Source organism: Leptodactylus fuscus, chromosome 1 (assembly GCF_031893055.1).
Source record: "Leptodactylus fuscus isolate aLepFus1 chromosome 1, aLepFus1.hap2, whole genome shotgun sequence".
Taxonomy (NCBI): domain Eukaryota; kingdom Metazoa; phylum Chordata; class Amphibia; order Anura; family Leptodactylidae; genus Leptodactylus; species Leptodactylus fuscus.
In genome coordinates this window covers 342,112,472-342,135,528 of record NC_134265.1, presented here as the reverse complement: position 1 = coordinate 342,135,528, position 23,057 = coordinate 342,112,472, and the positions used below count along the sequence as shown (strand labels likewise).

At 43.6% G+C, this 23,057-nt stretch overlaps 1 protein-coding gene across 2 annotated transcripts in view; it reads left to right on the top strand.

Moving 5' to 3' along the window:
• CORIN (corin, serine peptidase) overlaps window positions 1–23,057 on the top strand; it is a 194,274-nt gene that overhangs the window by 161,163 nt on the left and 10,054 nt on the right. For both annotated transcript variants that reach the window (XM_075261498.1, XM_075261497.1), the window contains exons 17-19: window positions 4,501–4,629; window positions 11,151–11,200; window positions 21,960–22,134. In XM_075261498.1, the coding sequence (XP_075117599.1) occupies window positions 4,501–4,629; window positions 11,151–11,200; window positions 21,960–22,134 (354 nt within the window). The remainder of the gene's footprint in view (window positions 1–4,500; window positions 4,630–11,150; window positions 11,201–21,959; window positions 22,135–23,057) is intronic.

Genomic DNA, 23,057 nt, shown 5'->3' with positions numbered 1-23,057 from the left:
TCCAGAATAACATGTACTGTATATCTACCTGTCACTATGAATATACAGTCTAATGTCATGTCTCATCGCATGTTATATCGCAGGCAGAGCTGAGCAGATTCATATATAGTTTAGTGAAAAATGATTCAATAATACTTACTCTGTGCATTCTGGGTTTATGAGTCAAGTGGGCGGTCCTTATCAGTGATTGACAGCTATTTCTGTGTTCACACCCATGGAAGGGCTCCTACCTACCTTGTGCCAGTTAGATTAGTGGTGTATTTCATGTGCCAGAGGGACATTTGAGGCCTCCTTATGGTCCAGGGCCCTGCAGTGACATCTACCGCTGCGCCTGATCACCTCTTATGGTTGTGCAATTGTCTGCTGAACAGACAGAAATAATTTGATCCGTGTGATCCCTATCTTTGAAAGTAAAGCACATAGTACATCACAAACTAGTGATATTAGTAATAGGGATGTGATTCTGGCATCTTTTTTAGTACAAAGGCAAAGCCGACAAAATTATGCATGACCAAGAACCAGGCTGAGGCCTGGGATTCCGTTCGGAGACCCCCCATAACGTAAACCTATACGCATAGAAAAGCAGTTACCTGGGAAAACACGCGGACTCCATTATAGTCTATGGGGTCCGTGTATTTTCCCAGGTAACAGTTTCTGTATGCGTATAGATTTCCGTTCGGACGGTCCCCAAGTGGACTCCCTGGACGGAAACCCAAATGCAGATGGAAACCGGGTCTAAGTTTCCTGGTTCCCACCCAAGGGATTGCTTCCACAAGACACCCACTAGATGGCCTTTGCAGTGAAACCGCATCACTTTAGCTGTAACCCAATGCTAATGTGTTTGGGTAGTTGATATCATTACTACTGTTACTGATCTGTAATCTCCTATGGGGTTAGGTGGATCAAGTGATCAAGTCATCTGTTACAAATGTTCAGAAAAAAATCTTTGGAATAGTTACGTGATTTTGCATCTTCTTCTTGCCATCCCCCATCAATACTACCATTTCTCATTCAGATACCCTGTAGTCATTAGAAAACCCCAAGGGTAAGGTTTTTGCACATTAGACATGGCTCCTGGCGACTCATCTATCTTTCTTGTTATACAGTTCTTAGCGTCCACCCATGCAAACACTGGCAGAAGCCAAGTGTGATAATCATTTAATAAGCTGGGTAGGGATTATAAGAAATACAGCATCCAATATACAGAGTAAGATCTGGGCACCGGGGACTAGTCAGCTCTGCCAGTTGCACTTAAAATATCCTCATATGGCAGCCATCGCTGTAATAAGTGCCAAGATTTTTTTTTTCTTTGAGGTAGTGTCATCCAAGTTGTGCTATCCTTGACTAACAGAGAATTATGTGTGAAGATCCATTATGGTTTTGAGATACCGCACAATGGATGCAAACTCATGGACATTTCTTAACCTTCTCATGAAGGAGAAAGGCTTTGTGTGACATCAGATAAGGTATCATTTGTTTAATGGCTTCTGAAGTTTGTGGTAGAAGTTTCAAGAGAGTGGATCCCAAGGCTTATGTCCGTGACCTTCCTAAGACTCATTACATTACAGATTCTTCGCCACTGTTTGTATTGTATATTGGGATGTTTGATGCCAAGGCTGTAGTTATTACTAATGATGAGGGTAGTTGTCAGTCACCATATTGCCAGACTAAAATATTGATGACCTGAAGAGTGAATCCTTGTAATGTTAATAAGTTAAACACTATTACCGTATATACTCGAGTATAAGCCGACCCAAATATAAGCCGAGGCCCCTAGTTTTACCGAAAAAAACTGGGAAAACTTATTGACTCGAGTATAAGCCGAGGGGGGGGGGGGGGGGAATGCAGCAGCTACTGGAAAATTTCAAAAATTAAAATGGTCGGAGATTTTGGGTGCAGTAGGTGCTGGGGAAGGGGAGGGGGTGTTTTGGTTGTCTGTCTGCCCCTTCCCTGAGCTTGAGGACTGGTTTTTTTTCTTCCCCACTTGGAATTAATCCTGGCTGAATATAGGGGATCTGCAGTGCTCCTATTAACCCCTTCCCGACGGAACAGGAGCACTGCAGATCCCCTATATTCAGTAGACACAGGGATACCTAATGTGTATGTGTGTCAGTCATTTTCTACTTTTATATGTATTCTAGGGAAAGGAGGGATTTACAACTTTTATTTATTTTATTTTTTATTATATATTTTTAAAGCTTCTTCTTTTTTTTCACTATTTTACTGGAGATTCTATACATTACTATTGCGGCTGATCATAGACACCCCCCCCCCCCCCCTCCAAAAAAAAAAAAAAAAAAAATTTTTTTTTTATTTTTTTTTGCTTGACTCGAGTATAAGCCGAGGGGGGCTTTTTCAGCACAAAAACTGTGCTGAAAAACTCGGCTTATACCGTATTTTCCGGACTATAAGGCGCACATAAAATCCTACGATTTCCTCAGAAATCGAAAGTGCGCCTTATAGTCCGGTGCGCCTTGTATATGGATGGAAGCGGCGGCACGCGAGGAGTTAAGCGGCGGCCGCTGGCAAAGTCAGCGTACTTTAATCGTAACTTCTTACAATTGAAGTTAGAGATGCACGAATACTATTCGAATAGCACGCTCCCATTGCAATGTATGGAAGCAGCACGCAGATTTTGCCGGCGGCCGCTACTTAAAGGGATTCTACCATTAAAATAAGTTTTTTTCTCTTGACCACGTCGGAATAGCCTTAAAACAGTCTATTCGTCTCCTACCTTTTGCCATATCCAGCACCGCCTTCTTCCTGAGCTGCGTCCTCCCCTTCTATGTCGTCTTCTTTGGGCGTCATGGATGACGCATCCACAGTCGGCTCTGGCTACGAGAGCCTGTTAGAGCCAACTGCGCATGCCGGCCGGACCGCCGCTTTCAAGCACATATAAGGCGCACCGGACAGCGCTGCACCTTCTAGTCCGGTGCGCCTTATATATGAACCTAGACAGGACTATTTTACTGGAGATTCTATACATTACTATTGCGGCTGATCATAGGCGCTCAAGGGTAATGCGCCTTATAGTCCAGTGCACCTTATAGTCCGCAAAATACGGTACTCGAGTATATACGGTAATTCCATGACGCTGTATACATAATACATTAACAAGTACAACGAACATAAGACTAACTAGATCGGGTAGAATGGGCCGTGCCCACAAAGACTTACAATCTACAAGGAAGGTCAATGGAGACAGTAATGAGGTTGGAATTTGTTCAGATGATATCGTAGTGACAACAGGCTTATTGTAGGATTTAGGCGGAAAAGGTCGGCTTTGGAATTCTTTTTAGAGGTTTTGGTTTCTGGAATACAGTTCTATGTGGAGGGGTAGCAATACTTTCCAGAGCATGGGTAATACATGTGTCAAATCTTGAAGACAATTATGTGAGGAGCAGATAAGTGGAGTGAGAGGAAGGAAGTCTTGTGAGGTTCAGAGATTATATGTGGGGAGGTATCAGAGGATTAGGCTAGAGGTGTAGGAGAGGACTGGTTTTGGATGGCCTTCCATGTCATTGTTAATATAGTGAATTGAATTCATTGGGCAAATGGTAGGCATTGAAGGAGTTGGCAAAAGGTGGAGGTAGAGGAGAACCTAGGGGGAGTTAGCTATAAGGTCAGAGAGAAGGATGTTGCTGTAGTCTTGGTAGGACATGATGAGGGCACATACTAGCATTTATTTAACTTGTGGTTGGGGAAACAGCAGACACAAGAATTGTGCCTGAGGTATTGCCTATAATTTATTGAGTAAAATCCCTTCTAACTCTGTAGCCGGTGCTACTCAGTGTTTGAAGCTATAGCTGCACATTCATACTGGAAGACTGTCAGTCAATGTTCAGGACCACCCACAGGACTCTAGTCCAGATTGAGTATAGATTTAAGTCAATAAATCCTATGTTATACTTATCTTTCCAACAAAACTGTCTATCAATCTGCTCAAAATCATTCATATGGTATAAATTATTATTCCACATATACAATAAATTCTCATTCAAACAATGCCAAGACCCAATTTTTGTTGTTGTTGGACTCATTGCATTGATTGTTTGTTGCTCCTTTTCCACCTCTTACTGGATCCCTGCTGATCTCTACCTCCCGGTGTACATACTTATCTTGTATGTTAAGATGGGACCGAGAAGTAGAGACCAGTGGGGATTCAGTGGTGGATCTTAAGGTTAGTACTATTTTTTTTTTTACCCATTCTCGCCCTGTCTTCAATGTTTTTACCACTAGATCACCCCTTTTAAATGTACCTTTTTAAGTAATTGACTGGAGCAAAGATCTTTATCCACGTGTCACTTAATACAGAAAGTCTCTTAAAGATGTAAAACCGTTCATTAAAGAAAGAATAACATTGTCTTCCTTATCGAACGCTTGATTCGCAAATGTTCAAGCTCCCGGGTACTCACACATAAATTCTCTTATAACTAGCCAGATTTACGTTTTCACGAGACACTTCACCATGCCAATGGTCAACTTCTCAATGTCTTCTAGAGGACCGTCCATGACTGTGGTTACACCCGTCATCAGCTCTCATCACTTGGAACGGAATGAATTGTTACATCTAAAGCCTGAGTGGAAGATGCACAATGGATCTGCATTTCATGAACTATTGTTCCCAGGGTAAGGAGTGAAGATATCTTACTGTATATAGGGTTCTGATTTACTTTACCTTTCTCTGTTCATAATAGATGTGTCCTTTTATATATTTGGGGGGCATTTAAATCTTGTACCTATTTTCTTCTAATTGTTCCTCCTTTTTTTTAAGGATTTGCTATGTGCACAAGATTTGCATGTGCCTGTGCCTATTTGTCACTTTGCTTTTGTGTTGAGGAAAGTTATTGTGATTTATCCTTAGTAACATTTTACATTGCATTTATCTGTGCCCCTTATATAAAATAAAGGTGCAGATAAAGGGACAACTGCCCTCCAGAACATGAGCAGTACAAAGAAAACTGTGTTTCCCTGTCGTCCTACCAGCAGCACAAGACCATATTGTGCCGCTGTTAGGACTAAGGCAGGGGTGCTCACACTTTTTCAGTGTGTGAGCTACTTTTTAGCTGACCAAGGCAAAAGATCTACTAGGGCGGGCCTATGGGTGGGGCCGGGTGGGCCTATGGGCAGGACCGGTGGGCTTGTGGGCGGGGTGGGCATGTCTGTGGGTGGGACAGGGCATGTGGGCGGGGCCGGGCGGATCGCGAGAGCAAGACAGCGACGTTCTGTGGCTGCCCAGGGATCTCCGGTGTCTGCTTCTTCACATCGCAGGCTGAGAGTCACCTACAGACACTGGCACGCGGGGCTGCCGCAGCCCCAGCCTGCCAGTGTCCGGAGATGATTCTCAGCCTGCACTGTGAAGAAGCAGACACCGGGGATCCCTGCATCCCGCGATCGACCCATACGTCCTTTGCGATCTACCAGTAGATTGCGATCGACGTATTGGGCACCCCTGGACTAAGGGAAACAAGATTATCTTCATAATCCTTCGTTCTACTGACCACGGTAGAAACACAATTTCCATGATGTGAACTTTACGTAAAAAGTCTGACGACTTTATCCATAATAATAATAATGTAATAAATCAGATGCACAGAAAAAAGCACGGGCAAAAAAAGGGCTAAAATTTGTGCAAATGATAAATGACCCCGATTATCTCTAAGATAGTGTGAGATGACAGACCCCATAGATTATAATGGCGTCCGCCAGGTTACCACCAGGTTTCCGATCGAAAATGGGAGAAAAGTCCTCGAACAGAGAGTAGGCACCAGTGCGAACCTATCCCCAGGTATTAAATGTCAAAATCTGGCCAAGTATCAATGGCCATTATATTTTGGGTTCATGTATTAACACAGAACAGAAGCAATCATGTTATGGTCACAGACTGCACTTACTCTATAGTGTACAAGATGTTCTTCATCTGAATAGCATTTTGGCTTTGACAAAAACAGTGATGGTTGCTTATTAGAGATGAGCGAGTAGGTATTCGATCGAATACTACGGTATTCGAAATACTCGTACTCGATCGAGTACCACTCGCTATTCGAATGGAAAAGTTCAATGCAGAAGCAGCATTGATTGGCCGAATGCTATACAGTTGGCCAATCAACGCTAGTTCTTCTCCTACCTTTAGAAGTCTTCTCCGTGCAGGGTCCCCGCGGCGTCTTCCGGCTCTTCATTTACTCTGCCAGGCATCGGGCCTGGGCAGAGCTGACTGCGCATGCCTGCTTGTAGTTTGGGCATGCGCAGTCGGATCTGCCCAGGCCCGATGCCTGGCAGAGTGAATTCAGAGCCAGAAGACACCGCGGGGACGCTGCATGGAGAAGACTGCTCGGAGGATCCAGCCCGACCCTCACTCGTGGACTTGGTAAGTATAATGTGATCGAACGTTGCCTACCCCTGAAACGAGCATTTTCCCCCATAGACTATAATAGGGTTCGATATTCGATTAAAGTAGTCGAATATTGAGGGGCTACTCGAAATGAATATTGAACCTCTGTCAACCACAAGTCGGATCTTCGGAAGGTCAAACATGTTGGGAGTTTTTTCAGCCTTTGTCAGAATTTACTTCTGCCAAACAGCAGATTTGCTTCCTATCTATGGAGGCCAAGATCACATCTCAAAGTCCGGTGTACCGTCAGCTTAAAGAGGACTTTTCTCCACCTCCCCTGTCACTTGGTGCCGCTCCGCTGATTCCAGCACAGTTGGAATCTTCCCTTCAGTTTTCCCTGGTCTACCATACCTGGCCATTGATACACTACATGTGTGATGGTTTGCGCCATCTTTGTATTTTTTTCAATCTAGAATGCCTGATGAAGGATATTTACCCGAAACATTGTAGTGTCTTTTATTGACAAGTCTACGAGTATCATGTGCGATATGACAGTCTTCCTTTCTTCACAGTCCTGTCACAGCTTTATTGTAAAAGGGGCATACACACAGTTTTCTGGCGTGGATTCTGACGTGGAATCCGCGGCAGTATCCTAGCACAAAAAAAACCTCCCATTGACTTCAATGGGTTCCGTTTTCCACGAGGAACCCATTGAAGTCAATGGGAGGATTTTTTACCACTCCGTGTGAATGCCCCCTAAGAATGGCCTGCTCCTAGCCATATATACAATATTTCTGCATTTTATACCATACAGTATACTGTATAGGCCACGCTGCAGACCTTTTCCTTAGTACTTTCTAAGCACCATGGCTGAGATCCAGGCTTTTTGATGACTACCTGTCCATGTCATCTACCCTTATATGTTTCTTAGTCTAATATAAAGTGATTTTACCTTGTAAAGCTTCTTTCTGCAAGCACTTATCGCCTTCACACTCTGGTCTATGACGGCATCATCAGCTTAATGGATGGATCCGTTTCTAATGAGAAGCATATTTTTCTCACCACATGTAACTGGCTGCGGCTTTTAGATCAATGTGAATCACTGAAGTCATTAAACAAGTATTACTTTTATATGGGGCTTTACACATTCTTCTGTTTCTGGTGTTATATGTGATGACAAGGTTATGCTAACAACAGAAAAACATAGAGAGACCATCAACAGTTACACACCAAACAGAAAGCATTGTAGTATTCTCAATGTAAAAGGCTATGCATCGTTGGATGACAGCTATTCATACAATGTACACTAGCTTTACCCAACTAAAAGCTACAGTATAGGTAGGAAATTTCTTACTCTTGGACATGCTAGTTGTGGTCATATAAAAAAACTATGGAAAAGTCCATTAACATGTCCTTCTGATCCTAAATAAATAGTAATATATGCAAATACTTATTAATAGAAGGCTCTCTGCCATATTCTTTACTAGGGGTCTGTACCTTTGTTAAGAATCCCTGTAGGATATAGTGCAACATACCCTGTCTCTTAGGCTTACCAGGACCGTTCCTTTCTTCTGGGAATTTACCTTGAACCACTTGTCTTAGAGATATACCTGTTCACATTATAGATCTTATACAGAGTCCAATAGGAGCCAAAGGCCATCTATTAGGCGCACATATTTCAGTTTCCTTAGGTGAGTTGCCTGCTGAGCTAACCATTGTAGAGGCCTTGCTTGCATAGCTCTTTCTTGCAAAATTTTCCTTTATCAGTGCCCGACTTTGGGTAGGAGATCCACCATTCTTCTCTATGTGGTTCTACAGTAAGCATAGTTGATCCTATTGTTTAAACTTTTCGATAGAAACTAGTGTGAGGGATATGACCAGTGGGGTCTGTGTGGTGTCCGCACGAATCATGCGGAGAGGAAAGTACTGTAGACTCTGAATGGAATAACCATCACAGATAGGAAACCGAGCCTTAGAGGGAGGAGTGGGAAGCAGAATTGTAGAAAAAAGGACCATGACCGGGCTGCAGCTCCATTGTATCTGTAGCACAACAGACAATAGTAACAAAGACAGTCAGTGAATTAGCAAAAAATAGAGATCTGCATTACATAGAACTTTATTTAGAAAGAAAATGCTCCACAAAGGCACTGAATATAAGGATCAAGGATTAAGTTTTTCATTCTTACTGTTTATGTTTGTTTTAAAGGGATCCTATCATTCAGATCAAATTTTTTTTGCCCCTAACACATAGGAATAGCCTTAAGAAAGGCTATTCGTCTCCTACCTTTAGATGTCTTCTCCGCGCCGCCCTCCCATATGGAAACATATGGGAGGAAAGAGAAAGATGTGTGACTGTAAGTGTGCTAATAGACTTTTATAAAATATGACCATGACCGGGGTGCGGCTCCACTGTATCTGTAATAATCCAGACATTGATAACAAGTTCCAATTACTGAATTACTGAATTCTAGTCTGTACAAAAGGATTTAAGATCACAGTGAAGTTTTTACTTATAGCTGCCTGCGTACAATTTAATTATTAAAGTGTTGGTAAATCTGCCACTGAAACACACAGCGGGGCAGATACTGTATACTGGTACTTTCTAATAGTTAAGCTGGAAATACACTTAGATTTTAGACTGTCATCATTCATCTGAAACACATGGTCGTAGTTCATACAAGATATGCACTCCGCTAGATATGCATTCTAATGAAAGTTCTTTATACAAAATTAATGTTTGCTACACAAATGTTTGTCACAACCTACATTACGTCGAAAAAAATTAAACGGTGGTTGTGATCAAATAGTCGATGGTCAGCTGCACGGGGCAAAACCCCTTTCTTGCTAAGCCATGTCCCATACAAAAAATGGCACAAAAAGTGTCTACAACAATAAGAAGCGTGTAAGACCATTTTTAGGGCAGCTGACACCAGAGCTGTGATGCAAATCTGCTCTATTATTTTAGAATCAATTCTTAGTATTCTATTGCGCTGATCCCTCATCTCTATAATCCACTCTCGTAAATCGTCCATGTAGTTTTACCGATGTTAGATCCTTACAATTATATTATTCATTTACTGTATATTACAATTAGGTTTTAAAAAAATAAATTTTCCCAGTAAATGTAATTTTAACAAAGAGGACAAATCTAAATTTGCCACAGAAAGTAACTATTCATCCTATTTAAAGCGTTTGGGTCCAATCATAAGACATTTATTCAATCTTGCGTATCTTATTACTTTCATTAGAAGGGGATGGCAAATGAAAACAGACGAATGTAACTTTATTAAGATGAGGCCTTCTGAATGTTCTGGTTTATATCACTTACAGTACAGGACAGGCACATCACGCACGTCTAAACACAAAAAAGCATCATACCGTAATGTAGATAGCCCGTCATAGGTTTCAGAATGTTTGACTTTATCACACTATAGCACAAAGTTATTATATCACAGAAGTATTGTATTTAAAGATGACAGAGTTGTACAGAGGTACAATATGGAGACATACGAATTCTCTAAAGCTTCACAGAAGAGAGATGTTGCTGTTAGGATCCTGATGCAACAACAACAGTCAGTTAGTCCTGGGCAACCAGAATCCCCCAAACACCAAGTCCAAACAGTCCTGAGTGCTCTCCTAACCAGAGGTGTTCGCTAGAGCTCCTGATGGTAAAGTTGCACTTGGTAAATTTTGGAACCCAGAACCACAACTGCCCAGAGAGGGCCCCAAACTTAGCGCATCCCAAGTAGTAGAGGACCCAGAAAACCCGATGACACTAACCTCAAAACGGAAGGAGCTGGTCAGCAAGGAGAGTGATGTTCAGAAAAATGCCAGGAAGTAGCGGAAGCATTGCAGGAAGGTCATACAGGCCAAGTCGGTGCACAGGAGGTCTTACAGGTTCCAGGGATAACCAAGACAAAGTCAACAAGTCGGGTTGGTACACAGGAGGTCATAAGGTTGCAGGAGAGCCGGATCATACACCATAGGTCACCAAATAGCCAAGCAAAGGTCAAGTAGAAGTAATCAGGAGGCAAGCTGAGGCTATCCACAGGAGGTCAGAAGGTAGCCAAATCAGAAGGTCATGGTGAGGTAGTCTGGAAGGCAAGCCGAGGTCATACACAGAAGGCAGAAACGGGAAAACAGGAGGAACAGGGTCAGGAAGACAGGAGCACAGAGTGAGCTGTATCAGGTGAAACTGAATAACCAGCGACGGGCTGGAGCCAAAATGAGTCCTAAATAGCCTACGGCGTGCCGCTGACACCACTGATCCCGGAAGTAAAGTTCTGGTCCCAGGAGGAGACTGGAATCCCCCCCCAGACTATTGCAGAGGTTCCGACCCTTTTCCGCTAGGGACCGGAAGTGCCGACCTGGCCCCAGAAGACAGAACAGGCCAGCAGCCTCCGTACAGTGGAATACCATGTGGTGCATCTAATGGATGTGTGACTACTTAAAATATCATAAAAATCTTAAAAATTGTGTCTACATTTACTTAATTAATTTTACATTTATGTCATGTATATTGTAATGTATGTGTTATGCTATAGAAATTTTGAGTTTAGAGTTCCTCCTCCACCATCATCTTTTTTTGTGCATCCTCAAGATTCTGAAGGTCATTTGGGAGAAATTGTCTTATGAACATGCTGAAGGTATACATTGGGGAATACACCCAATACCTACCAAGATCTGCAGTAAATGGAGATGTTAGTAACAGGGAAGGACTATGGAAAGGGTTTAGTTCACTTCATTTGAAAAGTTGTTTCATCAATTTATTCTCCTATCCAAATGAACCATTTAGTAACTTTGTATCTTTTATTACCAGGCAGTCGTGTGAAAGCAAAAGTAAAATTTCCCTTCTGTGCACCAAGGAAGGTAAGAAATTTTATGTCTACATCTAGTGATAACCAGATTATCCACAATGTAAGCTGCCATGGCTAATGAGAGTCATAACCAGTGTAAAAGTATTTTTTAGAGCAAACGTTATGAAGAGTAAGACATTTTGTGTATAGCCTGAGCTAAACTTATGGCCCAGATTGCAACACTTTGTGCTGTCTTTTTGCTTTTGATACATTTCTGGTCCCTATGTTGAAGAAGCCATGGACTGCTTGGCATTGCAAAATGAATTTCTAAGGTAATGTAAGATATAGGATGTCTCCTGTAAACGAGTCAAGGTTGTTAAAAGGTAGATACCACATTTAGGTTGACCAGATTTATGAAACCAGCCTAGATAGTGTTCTCTGCATATAATAATAATAAATAATAATAATAATAATCTATATTAGAGAGGACCTTTCACCACCTCCAGTTATTTGCATTCTTTAATAGGCACTGCTCATGGTTTTAACTAGAGATGAGCGAACACCCAAATGTTCAAAGTTCGAAATCCGATTCGAACAGCCGTTCACTGTTCGACTGTTCGAACGGGTTTCGAACCCCATTATAGTCTATGGGGAACATATACTCGTTAAGGGGAAAACCCAAATCCGTCTCAGGAGGGTCACCAAGTCCACTATGACACCCCAGGAAATTATGCCAACACCCTGGAATGACACTGGGACAGCAGGGGAAGCATGCCTGGGGGCATAAAAGTCACTTTATTACATGGAAATCCCTGTCAGCTTGCGATTTTCGCAAGCTAACTTTTTCCCATAGGAATGCATTGGCCAGCGTTGATTGGCCAGTCTCCAGAATACGGAGGAGGTGCTCTGCCGGAGGAGGTGGAGTCTAAGATCGCTGTACACCAGTCTCCATTCAGGCAGAGGATTTTTTTTTTAATCCTCTGGCTACTTAGTCCCCCCTGGTGTCCACTTACCTGCAGAGATGGCTGCCGGTGTTCTCGTTCTTCTTCGCCTCGCTGCCCACTGCCTCCCAGGTTAGGAGAGTGTGGGCAAGTTAGCCACAAGCCCCGCCTTCTTCCTAGCTCTTTAACACTAACCTGGGAGGCGGGGGCAGCAAGGCGAAGAACAAGAACACCGGGCACCGGACCAGCCATCTCTGCAGGTAAGTAGCTACTAGAGATGTTAGCTAGTCTCCGATTAGAATGAATGGACGCAGACGGCGTGCAGGAGGTTAAGGCTGTGTGCTGGCTGCTTCCATTCATTCCTATGGAACCGCAGCGGAGCCTTCACACTGAGTATACGCTCCGCTCAGAATGAACGGAGCGCATACTCAGTGTGAAGTCTAACATTGTTAGCTTTTCCCACAATGCTTGGCCAGTAGCAAAACATTGTGGGAAATAATCACCGATCTCGATCCCACCTAAAAAGATCGTGTTCAGAATTCCGATAGCGATTGTGAAATTTTCTCGATCACCGATCGAAATCCAATCTTTTCTGAACACAATCGCTCAATCCTAACTGTGACATCACTGTGTGTATTATCCCTGTACTGTGACATCACTGTGTGTATTATCCTTGTACTGTGACATCACTGTGTACATTATCCCTGTACTGTGACATCACTATGTACATTATCCCTGTACTGTGACATCACTATGTACATTATCCCTGTACTGTGACATCACTATGTACATTATCCCTGTACTGTGACATCACTATGTACATTATCCCTGTACTGTGACATCACTATGTACATTATCCCTGTACATCACTGTGTGTATTATTCTTGTACTGTGACATCACTGTTTATTACCGTATACTTGTACTATGATATCACCAGATACATTATCTCTGTACTGTGACATCATTGTGTGTATTATTCCTGTAGTGTGTCATCACTGTGTGCTATGGGGGCCCCATGGTTACATTGGATTTTTTCTCTAGCCCCGACTGTTCCTGAGCAATCAGTACAGTTAGTTTTAGTGACTCTATTAGACACTGTCAGTACTGTCAAGTGGGTGTACCAGGCAGGAGCAGACATGGGGTTGTGACTCTGAACTCTGACAACAAACATCTCTTACTGGTCAATGCCAAATAACTCAGAATCACACCCCTTTGCCTAATTAAAGAATCTAATGATCATATCAAGCACCAAAACTAAAACCAGCACCACAAAACTGATGTAAGTTATGCTTGAAATTTAGACTAATTCCTGGTCTAGATTTCAGGATGTAGCAGAATTATTAAGACACCAAAGCCTCTTAATAATTCAGACGCCTATCACGTCAGTAGAAGAATTGACTACAAAGTCTCAGTTTTAATACATTTCTCCCAGTCTTCTAAAAGCCAAATAATAGCAATAACAAGAACATCACCATAAGAGAATAATAGAAAATCCAAAGCCATCGTTGTCCGAGCACTAGACTCCTAAAGACCATTAAGACGTTGACCTGCTCGCAGTTTAATAGACAACGCTGCTTGTAGTATATAAGTCAACGCTTGTTGTAATAAATCCTTCCTAATGTCAGCTGACTGTTCCTTCATGAAGGGTATTGGGAGATAGTAAGGAATGTAAAGCAGCAGAAAGAAGAAAAAAAAATCGTAGCCTAAATCAGAATTCACAGTGCCACATTCACATTTAAGTGGCTTAGAATGCAGACATTTTTCAGCAACAGTCAGGTCGGGTTGTGTAGAATGGCAACCCGAGACTGAAGAACCTTTTAGATAAATGAATTAGTCTGACACGAGAGCCATTAATCAGAATGAATGTCCTGGCAGCAGAGCTCAGATATTGGTAATAAAAAGTTTACCCTTACTGCTTAGAAAGTCATATCGGAAGACAATGTAACATATCCAGATGATATATTACCAATAGATGACTCTGTTCTAGGAAGGATGTGTCTAGGAAAATCACAGGAAACATCTGTCTGTCTAAGTCCTCCACTAGGTGGAATTCACACACAGCAGATTGGATACACAGACAATTCAGTTCTATAGTATTTATCTGACGGAAGATGATTTACATGTGCCAGCCAGTTATCTTAGTAAACAGAGCAAGGGGGGAGGATTTAGGATATGTGGACATCAAAGAGATCAAAGTTTTGCGAGACCCATCCTCCCACAAGCCCCACAGCCATTGCCCACCATGCCTTCCAGTGGTGTAACTTTTGACATGGCCCCCCCCCCCCCAACCGACACCGACATCGAAGACCTCGACCGGCCACCTCCTCCGCACTCTATTTTGTCCCTTAGTGGCCCCTGCACACAGTATTATGCCCCATAGTGGCCCCTGCACACAGTATTGTGTCCCTTACTGGCCCCTGCACACAGTATTATGTCCCATAGTGGTCCCTGCACACAGTATTATACCCCTTAGTGGCCCCTGCACACAGTATTATGTCCCATAGTGGCCCCTGCACACAGTATTACCCCCCATAGTGGCCCCTGCACACAGTATTATGTCCCTTAGTGGCCCCTGCACACAGTATTATGCCCCATAGTGGCCCCTGCACACAGTATTACCCCCCATAGTGGCCCCTGCACACAGTATTATGTCCCTTAGTGGCCCCTGCACACAGTATTATACCCCTTAGTGGCCCCTGCACACAGTATTATGTCCCTTAGTGGCCCCTGCACACAGTATTATACCCCTTAGTGGCCCCTGCACACAGTATTATGTCCCTTACAGGCCCCTGCACACAGTATCATCCCCAATAGTGTCCCCTGCACACAGTATTATACCCCATAGTGTCCCCTGCACACAGTATTATCCCCCATAGTGGCCCCAGCACACAGTATTATGCCCCATAGTGGCCCCAGCACACAGTATTTTGTCCCTTACTGGCCCCTGCACACAGTATTATCCCCCATAGTGGCCCCTGCACACAGTATTATGTCCCATAGTGGCCCCAGCACACAGTATTATGTCCCTTACTGGCCCCTGCACACAGTATTATGCCCCATAGTGGCCCCTGCATACAGTATTATGTCCCATAGTGGCCCCTGCACACAGTATTATGTCCCATAGTGGCTCCTGCACACAGTATTATACCCCATAGTGTCCCCTGCACACAGTATTATCCCCCATAGTGGCCCCAGCACACAGTATTTTGTCCCTTACTGGCCCCTGCACACAGTATTATCCCCCATAGTGGCCCCTGCACACAGTATTATGTCCCTTAGTGGCCCCTGCACACAGTATTATGCCCCATAGTGGCCCCTGCACACAGTATTACCCCCCATAGTGGCCCCTGCACACAGTATTATGTCCCATAGTGACCCCTGCACACAGTATTATACCCCTTAGTGGCCCCTGCACACAGTATTATGTCCCTTAGTGGCCCCTGCACACAGTATTATCCCCCATAGTGGCCCCTGCACACAGTATTATACCCCTTAGTGGCCCCTGCACACAGTATTATGTCCCTTAGTGGCCCCTGCACACAGTATTATACCCCTTAGTGGCCCCTGCACACAGTATTATGTCCCTTACAGGCCCCTGCACACAGTATCATCCCCAATAGTGTCCCCTGCACACAGTATTATACCCCATAGTGTCCCCTGCACACAGTATTATCCCCCATAGTGGCCCCAGCACACAGTATTATGCCCCATAGTGGCCCCAGCACACAGTATTTTGTCCCTTACTGGCCCCTGCACACAGTATTATCCCCCATAGTGGCCCCTGCACACAGTATTATGTCCCATAGTGGCCCCAGCACACAGTATTATGTCCCTTACTGGCCCCTGCACACAGTATTATGCCCCATAGTGGCCCCTGCATACAGTATTATGTCCCATAGTGGCCCCTGCACACAGTATTATGTCCCATAGTGGCTCCTGCACACAGTATTATGCCCCATAGTGGCCCCTACACACAGTATTATCCCCCATAGTGTCCCCTGTACACAGTATTATACCCCTTAGTGGACACCCATAAACAATTATTATACTCTGGGGTCTTTTCAGACCCCAGAGTATAATAATCGGAGACCTGGGGGAATAAAAACATAAAAAAATTACTGTTTCTTACCTGTCCCCGGCTCCTACGCTGTCTTCTCCGCTGCCGTCCTTCTGAAATGACGTCAGACGTCACATGACCCGGGACGTAGGCCGGGTTCATGTGACGTCAGAGACATCAGGACGGAGGCCTGGCAGGATCATGGAGAGGTAAGTAACAGTGTTTGTTACATTCCCTTACGTCTCCCGGTCCACCGATCATTATACTCGGGGGTCTGCAAAGACCCTCCAAGTATAATGATAGTATTTGTGGGGCCCACGGTGTCACTTGCCGATCCTGGTCCAGGCAGGATTGGCAAATGAATAGGGCCCGTAACGGCCTATTAAAAAAAACAAAAAACGCAGCGGTAGCGGCTGTCACCGGGCCCCCTAATGTCCCAGGCCCGGTGGCAGCCGCCTCCACTGCCTCTACGGTAGTTACGCCCCTAATGCCTTCATGATCGGTATGTTATTGTCATAGGTATGTTCTAGTGGTGAGCCTCCCTCAGACTCAGGGGCATAGCTTCGGGTGAAGAGGGTGCAGTTCCACCTGAGCCCAGGAACCTTAGGATGCCCATAATCTGTCTCCAGTATGAGGAGACCTGCACTATAAATGATACATTATAATTTGGATTATAATTTGCATCAAGGCCCAGGACATTCATGTCACTCCTCCGCTGAGCCTGATGGTGACTGGAGTGCCCTTGATGGTGAGTGCAGGATTAAGTCTCAGGAGACACTGGTATGGAAGTGTTTAGAAAAGCAGGTGTAACAGTCGACTAAATCCAATCCAAATCGAACTGTAGGGTTAGTAGTGTTTCCAATATAACCAGGAACTGGGACTCAACTTACTTTACACTTTTCCCTAGCTCACTTCCTCCTGCTTGCTGAGGAGGACAGAGGTTCCTCACGACTTCTTCTCCCTAACTGAGGAAGGAGAAACTCCTGATCTCATCCCCTCTCTCCTATGCCCTTACTCTAGAGATGTATTATTCCCTCAGGCCTAGTGCTAGGTTCCATTAAAGGCACAGTTGCAGATTACACATTATACAGAACACTTAAAGTGACAACATATTAAGAATCAAAATTCTTAAAGTGACAGTCCCTACATATCATGTAGTCCTTCTTCCAGTGCATGCACGGTGGAGCTCCATATAGTGTGTGAATTTACCATAGGAGAACTACAGTCGAGGTTTAGGATATTATCACATTTTTTGCTCAAATTTCTTGTTCTGATTCGGCCTTCTGTATGTTGTGATAGTACTTAGAAAAGCATTACATTCCATTGGTATTAGGATCAGTATGGCATATTGAGTATGTAGTAGTGCATTGTTTATTATATAGGGTTACAGGTATACAGGTTTTCCAATGAGCCACATTTAGTAGTTGAGAACTTGTCTGATCTTTGTGGTTCCATCACATTATGAGAGCTGCAGTTCCTTTGTGTAGTGTGCATGTATGACCATGACCCTGTTCACTTCTATAGGACAGGACTGTAATTACATTACGTGGCCTCTATGCATCAGGCAGTGCACAGTGTAAGAGAGCTCATGGAGCATCCCTCTACAAACAGCCAGTCAACAGTGAGAACCCCCCCCAACCTCTTATTAATTATTATTATTATTATTATAGTTTATTTATATAGCACTAATAATTCCATGGTGCGTTACATCTGGGGTTTACATACAGTACACAAAATATACAGGTAGATATAATACTAACAATGACTGACTGGCACAGTGGGGTAGAGGGCCCTGCCCGCGAGGGCTTACAGGCTATGAATTAATGACTTATCCTTAGGATAGGTCATCAATAAAAAGGATAACCCCCCAATCTCCAGACCAGTGACCATGACCTAAGCTCTTGGCAATACAGACAGGATGGTAAAATGTACATAACACATATTAGTACCGTATACACTCACCGGCCACTTTATTAGGTACACCATGCTAGTAACGGGTTGGACCCCCTTTTGCCTTCAGAACTGCCTCAATTCTTCGTGGCATAGATACAACAAGTTGCTGGAAGCATTCCTCAGAGATTTTGGTCCATATTGACATGATGGCATCACACAGTTGCCGCAGATTTGTCGGCTGCACATCCATGATGCGAATCTCCCGTTCCACCACATCCCAAAGATGCTCTATTGGATTGAGATCTGGTGACTGTGGAGGCCATTGGAGTACAGTGAACTCATTGTCATGTTCAAGAAACCAGTCTGAGATGATTCCAGCTTTATGACATGGCATTGCATTATCCTGCTGAAAGTAGCCATCAGATGTTGGGTACATTGTGGTCATAAAGGGATGGACATGGTCAGCAACAATACTCAGGTAGGCTTTGGCGTTGCAACGATGCTCAATTGGTACCAAGGGGCCCAAAGAGTGCCAAGAAAATATTCCCCACACCATGACACCACCACCACCAGCCTGAACCGTTGATACAAGGCAGGATGGATCCATGCTTTCATGTTGTTGACGCCAAATTCTGACCCTACCATCCGAATGTCGCAGCAGAAATCGAGACTCATCAGACCAGGCAACGTTTTTCCAATCTTCAATTGTCCAATTTCGATGAGCTTGTGCAAATTGTAGCCTTAGTTTCCTGTTCTTAGCTGAAAGGAGTGGCACCCGGTGTGGTCTTCTGCTGCTGTAGCCCATCTGCCTCAAAGTTCGACGTACTGTGCGTTCAGAGATGCTCTTCTGGCTACCTTGGTTGTAACGGGTGGCTATTTGAGTCACTGTTGCCTTTCTATCAGCTCGAACCAGTCTGGCCATTCTCCTCTGACCTCTGGCATCAACAACGCATTTTCCGCCCACAGAACTGCCGCTCACTGGATGTTTTTTCTTTTTCGGACCATTCTCTGTAAACCCTAGAGATGGTTGTGCGTGAAAATCCCAGTAGATCAGCAGTTTCTGAAATACTCAGACCAGCCCTTCTGGCACCAACAACCATGCCACGTTCAAAGGCACTCAAATCACCTTTCTTCCCCATACTGATGCTCGGTTTGAACTGCAGGAGATTGTCTTGACCATGTCTACATGCCTAAATGCACTGAGTTGCCGCCATGTGATTGGCTGATTAGAAATTAAGTGTTAACGAGCAGTTGGACAGGTGTACCTAATAAAGTGGCCGGTGAGTGAGTGTGTGTGTGTGTGTGTGTGTGTGTGTGTGTGTATATATATATATATTTTTTTTTTATTTTTTTTTTTGCTGACTCGAGTATAAGCCGAGGGGGGCTTTTTCAGCACAAAAACTGGGCTGAAATATTCGGTTTATACTCGAATATATATATATATTTACAAATTAAAATAGATACCCATTTTTAGCACAAAAACCCAATTTGTTCAAAAAATGTTTTTATGCCTTGTACACAAGCTTTCTGCTGTAGAAGGTATAATAAATCTGCCAAACTGTACCCAAAACCAATCCAGCATGTCAACATGATTAGGGCACCATGTGGTATTAGGGCTAGTTCACACGGGGACATGGAGGCGAATTTTGACCGCGGAATCCACGTCCTAATCCTCCTCCATACAATGTTATCCATGGAGACTGCTAGAAGAGAAAAAGAAGCAACATGACCTTTCTTCACGCGTTTTCCGCCTGAAGAAAGCAATAGAAGTGAATGGGAGGCGAAATCCGCGCTTTTTTTTTTTTGCAAAAATAAGTGACGCTTTTTTTGCAGCCCATTCTACAGGAGGGGAAAACAGCCTGGCTTTGTTTTTTAAAGCTGTTTTTACAAAAAAAAAAGCTCCAAAAAAAAAAGCTTGGCAAGATCCAAAAAAAAGCTTCCTAATTAGAACTGCCGCTCACTGGATGTTTTTTCTTTTTCGGACCATTCTCTGTAAACCCTAGAGATGGTTGTGCGTGAAAATCCCAGTAGATTAGCAGTTTCTGAAATACTCAGACCAGCCCTTCTGGCACCAACAACCATGCCACGTTCAAAGGCACTCAAATCACCTTTCTTCCCCATACTGATGCTCGGTTTGAACTGCAGGAGATTGTCTTGACCATGTCTACATGCCTAAATGCACTGAGTTGCCGCCATGTGATTGACTGATTAGAAATTAAGTGTTAACGAGCAGTTGGACAGGTGTACCTAATAAAGTGGCCGGTGAGTGTATACTCGAGTATAAGCCGACCCGAATATAAGCCGACCCCCCTAATTTTACCACAAAAAACTGGGAAAACTTATTGACTCGAGTATAAGTCGAGGGGGAAAATGCAGCAGCTACTGGAAAAGGGGAGGGGGTGCTGGGAAAGGGGAGGGGGTGTTTTGGTTGTCTGTCTGCCCCTTCCATGAGCTTGAGGACTGAGTCCCCCCCCCCCCCACACTTGGAATTCAGCCTGGCTGAATATAGGGGATCTGCAGATCCCCTATATTCAGTAGACACAGGGATACCTAATGTGTTTGTGTCTCACAGTCATTTCCTACTTTTATATGTATTCTAGGGAAAGGAGGGATTTACAACTTTTATTTACTTTATTTTTTTATTATTTTTTTTTAAAGCTTCTTTTTTATTTTTTTCACTCTTTTATGGGAGATTCTATACATTACTATTGCGGCTGGTCATAGACCCCCCCTCCCCCCCCAAAAAAAATATATTTTTCTTTGCTTGACTCGAGTATAAACCGCGGGGGGCACAAAAACTGTGCTGAAAAATTCGGCTTATACTCGAGTATATACGGTAAGTTATTATTCAGTCGCCTCTCTCGGGTCTTTTCTGTATTTAATAATATTTTTCCCTTATTTGACTCAATAGATGATTTGTGTTATATACAGAAAACCTAAACACCGTAGTAATAGTCGGTGGTAAAAGAAGACACTTAACATTGATTTATCTGAGATCCCTGTGAGTAGAGATCTTGTTACCCGGACAATCTCCGTGTAGTTTGTATTTCATCTTTATAGTATTTCAGTGGAAAGTAAGAAACCATATGTGTAAGTCTTGTACATGTCATCTAATCCACCACTTCATTATTCTACCTCAGGTCAGGGCCTAGATGGGTGAAAGGGTGCAAATACCCATAATCCTCTATCATATAGAGCAGAGCTTCTCGACCTGTGGTATGTCAGGCAGTCTCGGGGGACACGCCATAGCTGAGTGCTTAGTGAGCTCTCAGGGTCCGGGCTCCTGGGGAGTTAGTGCCTCCTTTAACACCCACCATTTTCAAATACTGAGGCATGGTGGCTGTCAAACAGGCAGTCGTCAGAAGATATAGGGTTGGGATAAGGGGAAGGGTATTTTCTACAAAACGGGGGTTGTCTGTGCCGCCAGCTTCTGATCCAACGACTGGTTGTAACTTAAAAGACTCTCAAAACTTTCAGTATGAGTTCCAACAAGGAAAACAATTTGCATGGCAAGGCATGTGTGACAGTTTTCCTGTTTTTTTGCGAATTTTCCTGCCATTTTTTGACCCAAGGCCAAGAATGGATTGAGCATTAGGGGGAAGTATAAGTAGACTTCTTATATATTTCCCATTCCTTTTGTCGCCATTCTTGGCTTTGGCTCCAAAAAAACCTGCATGAAAATCTGCAACAAAAAAAAAGCTGCTTTTCCGCAATGTGGGGCCTCAGCCTTAAAGGGGGTTCTCTGGGATTATGATATTGAGCAACACCTCTAAGGCCAACGACATTACGTCCATTAGTCACATGGCCATACTGCAACTGAAATATATGTAAAGTAATCGCATAGAATAATTTCTTGTAACATGCTTTTTGACTATTTTAATATACGGTAATAGGATTGTATACATGAGACGTTACTATCCAGTCTGTTCATGTCTTTCAGATTGTGGACGTCGCCCTGCGGCACGAATGAGCAAGAGGATACTTGGTGGCAGAACCAGTCGGCCTGGTAGATGGCCATGGCAATGCTCTCTACAGAGTGAACCCAGCGGCCACATCTGCGGGTGTGTTCTCATAGGGAAGAAATGGGTTTTGACAGTGGCACATTGCTTTGAAGGGTGAGTTTTTCCTCTTTGTTTCATTCTGTACAATTGTGTAAAGCATGTCAGTATAATACATGTTTATTTACTCCCCTCCCCCAAACCCTTCTCTATCCCCCTACTCACCAGTCTAGTAGGCAAAAGCACAACCATATGCTTTCTCCCCACCTTGTGTATTCCTGATAGACGTAGCATACATACTGAGGTGGGACATTTATTCATGCATTATAGTTTAGTTCACCAACATGTTCCAGCAATTCATATTTGGGCTTTTTATAGACAAATGCACTGCAGCTGGGCCAAGTAAATACTGTAACATAATCAAACTTCACCTCTTTTTGGCGAGATATGAATATCTGAATTATCCCCAGAATAGCTTATAATAAAGAGAGTGTGATGTTCAGGTCTAATTGTACTGTAATTTCAGCATAAATCCACCTCCAGCATGCTCTGGTTAGATTACAGGATATTTAAAGGGACACTCCAGTGATATATTTTTACTCATTACATTTTCTGAAGGGCCATCCCCTCAGTAGTAATAGATGCCTGCTCACGGTGTCATTGCTTTCACCTTCTTCAATAAGTGGCATAATCACAAGGTGATCCGTTTTTTCTAGCATGGATTGCTGTGTAAACAAGAAGTCTCTCTCTGCTGCGGCAGATACTGTTCAGAGCTACTCATGGCACTGATCTTCTGCTGCAGCTCTGCTGACAAAATACCTCTTCTGCCTATCACATAATCTACCCCCACTATGCCCCATTACCTTTCTCAGTGTTACCCGCAACAGATGGTACTGCTTTTGAGTCCTGTGGTGACATCATTATCATAGTATAAGGTCCCAGAAGGTCAATTTTGGTAATAGCTCTGCAGTGTTTTCCAGAAACAGGAGACAGACATGGCAACAGATACTAGATATGGGTACAGATACTAGATGTGGATG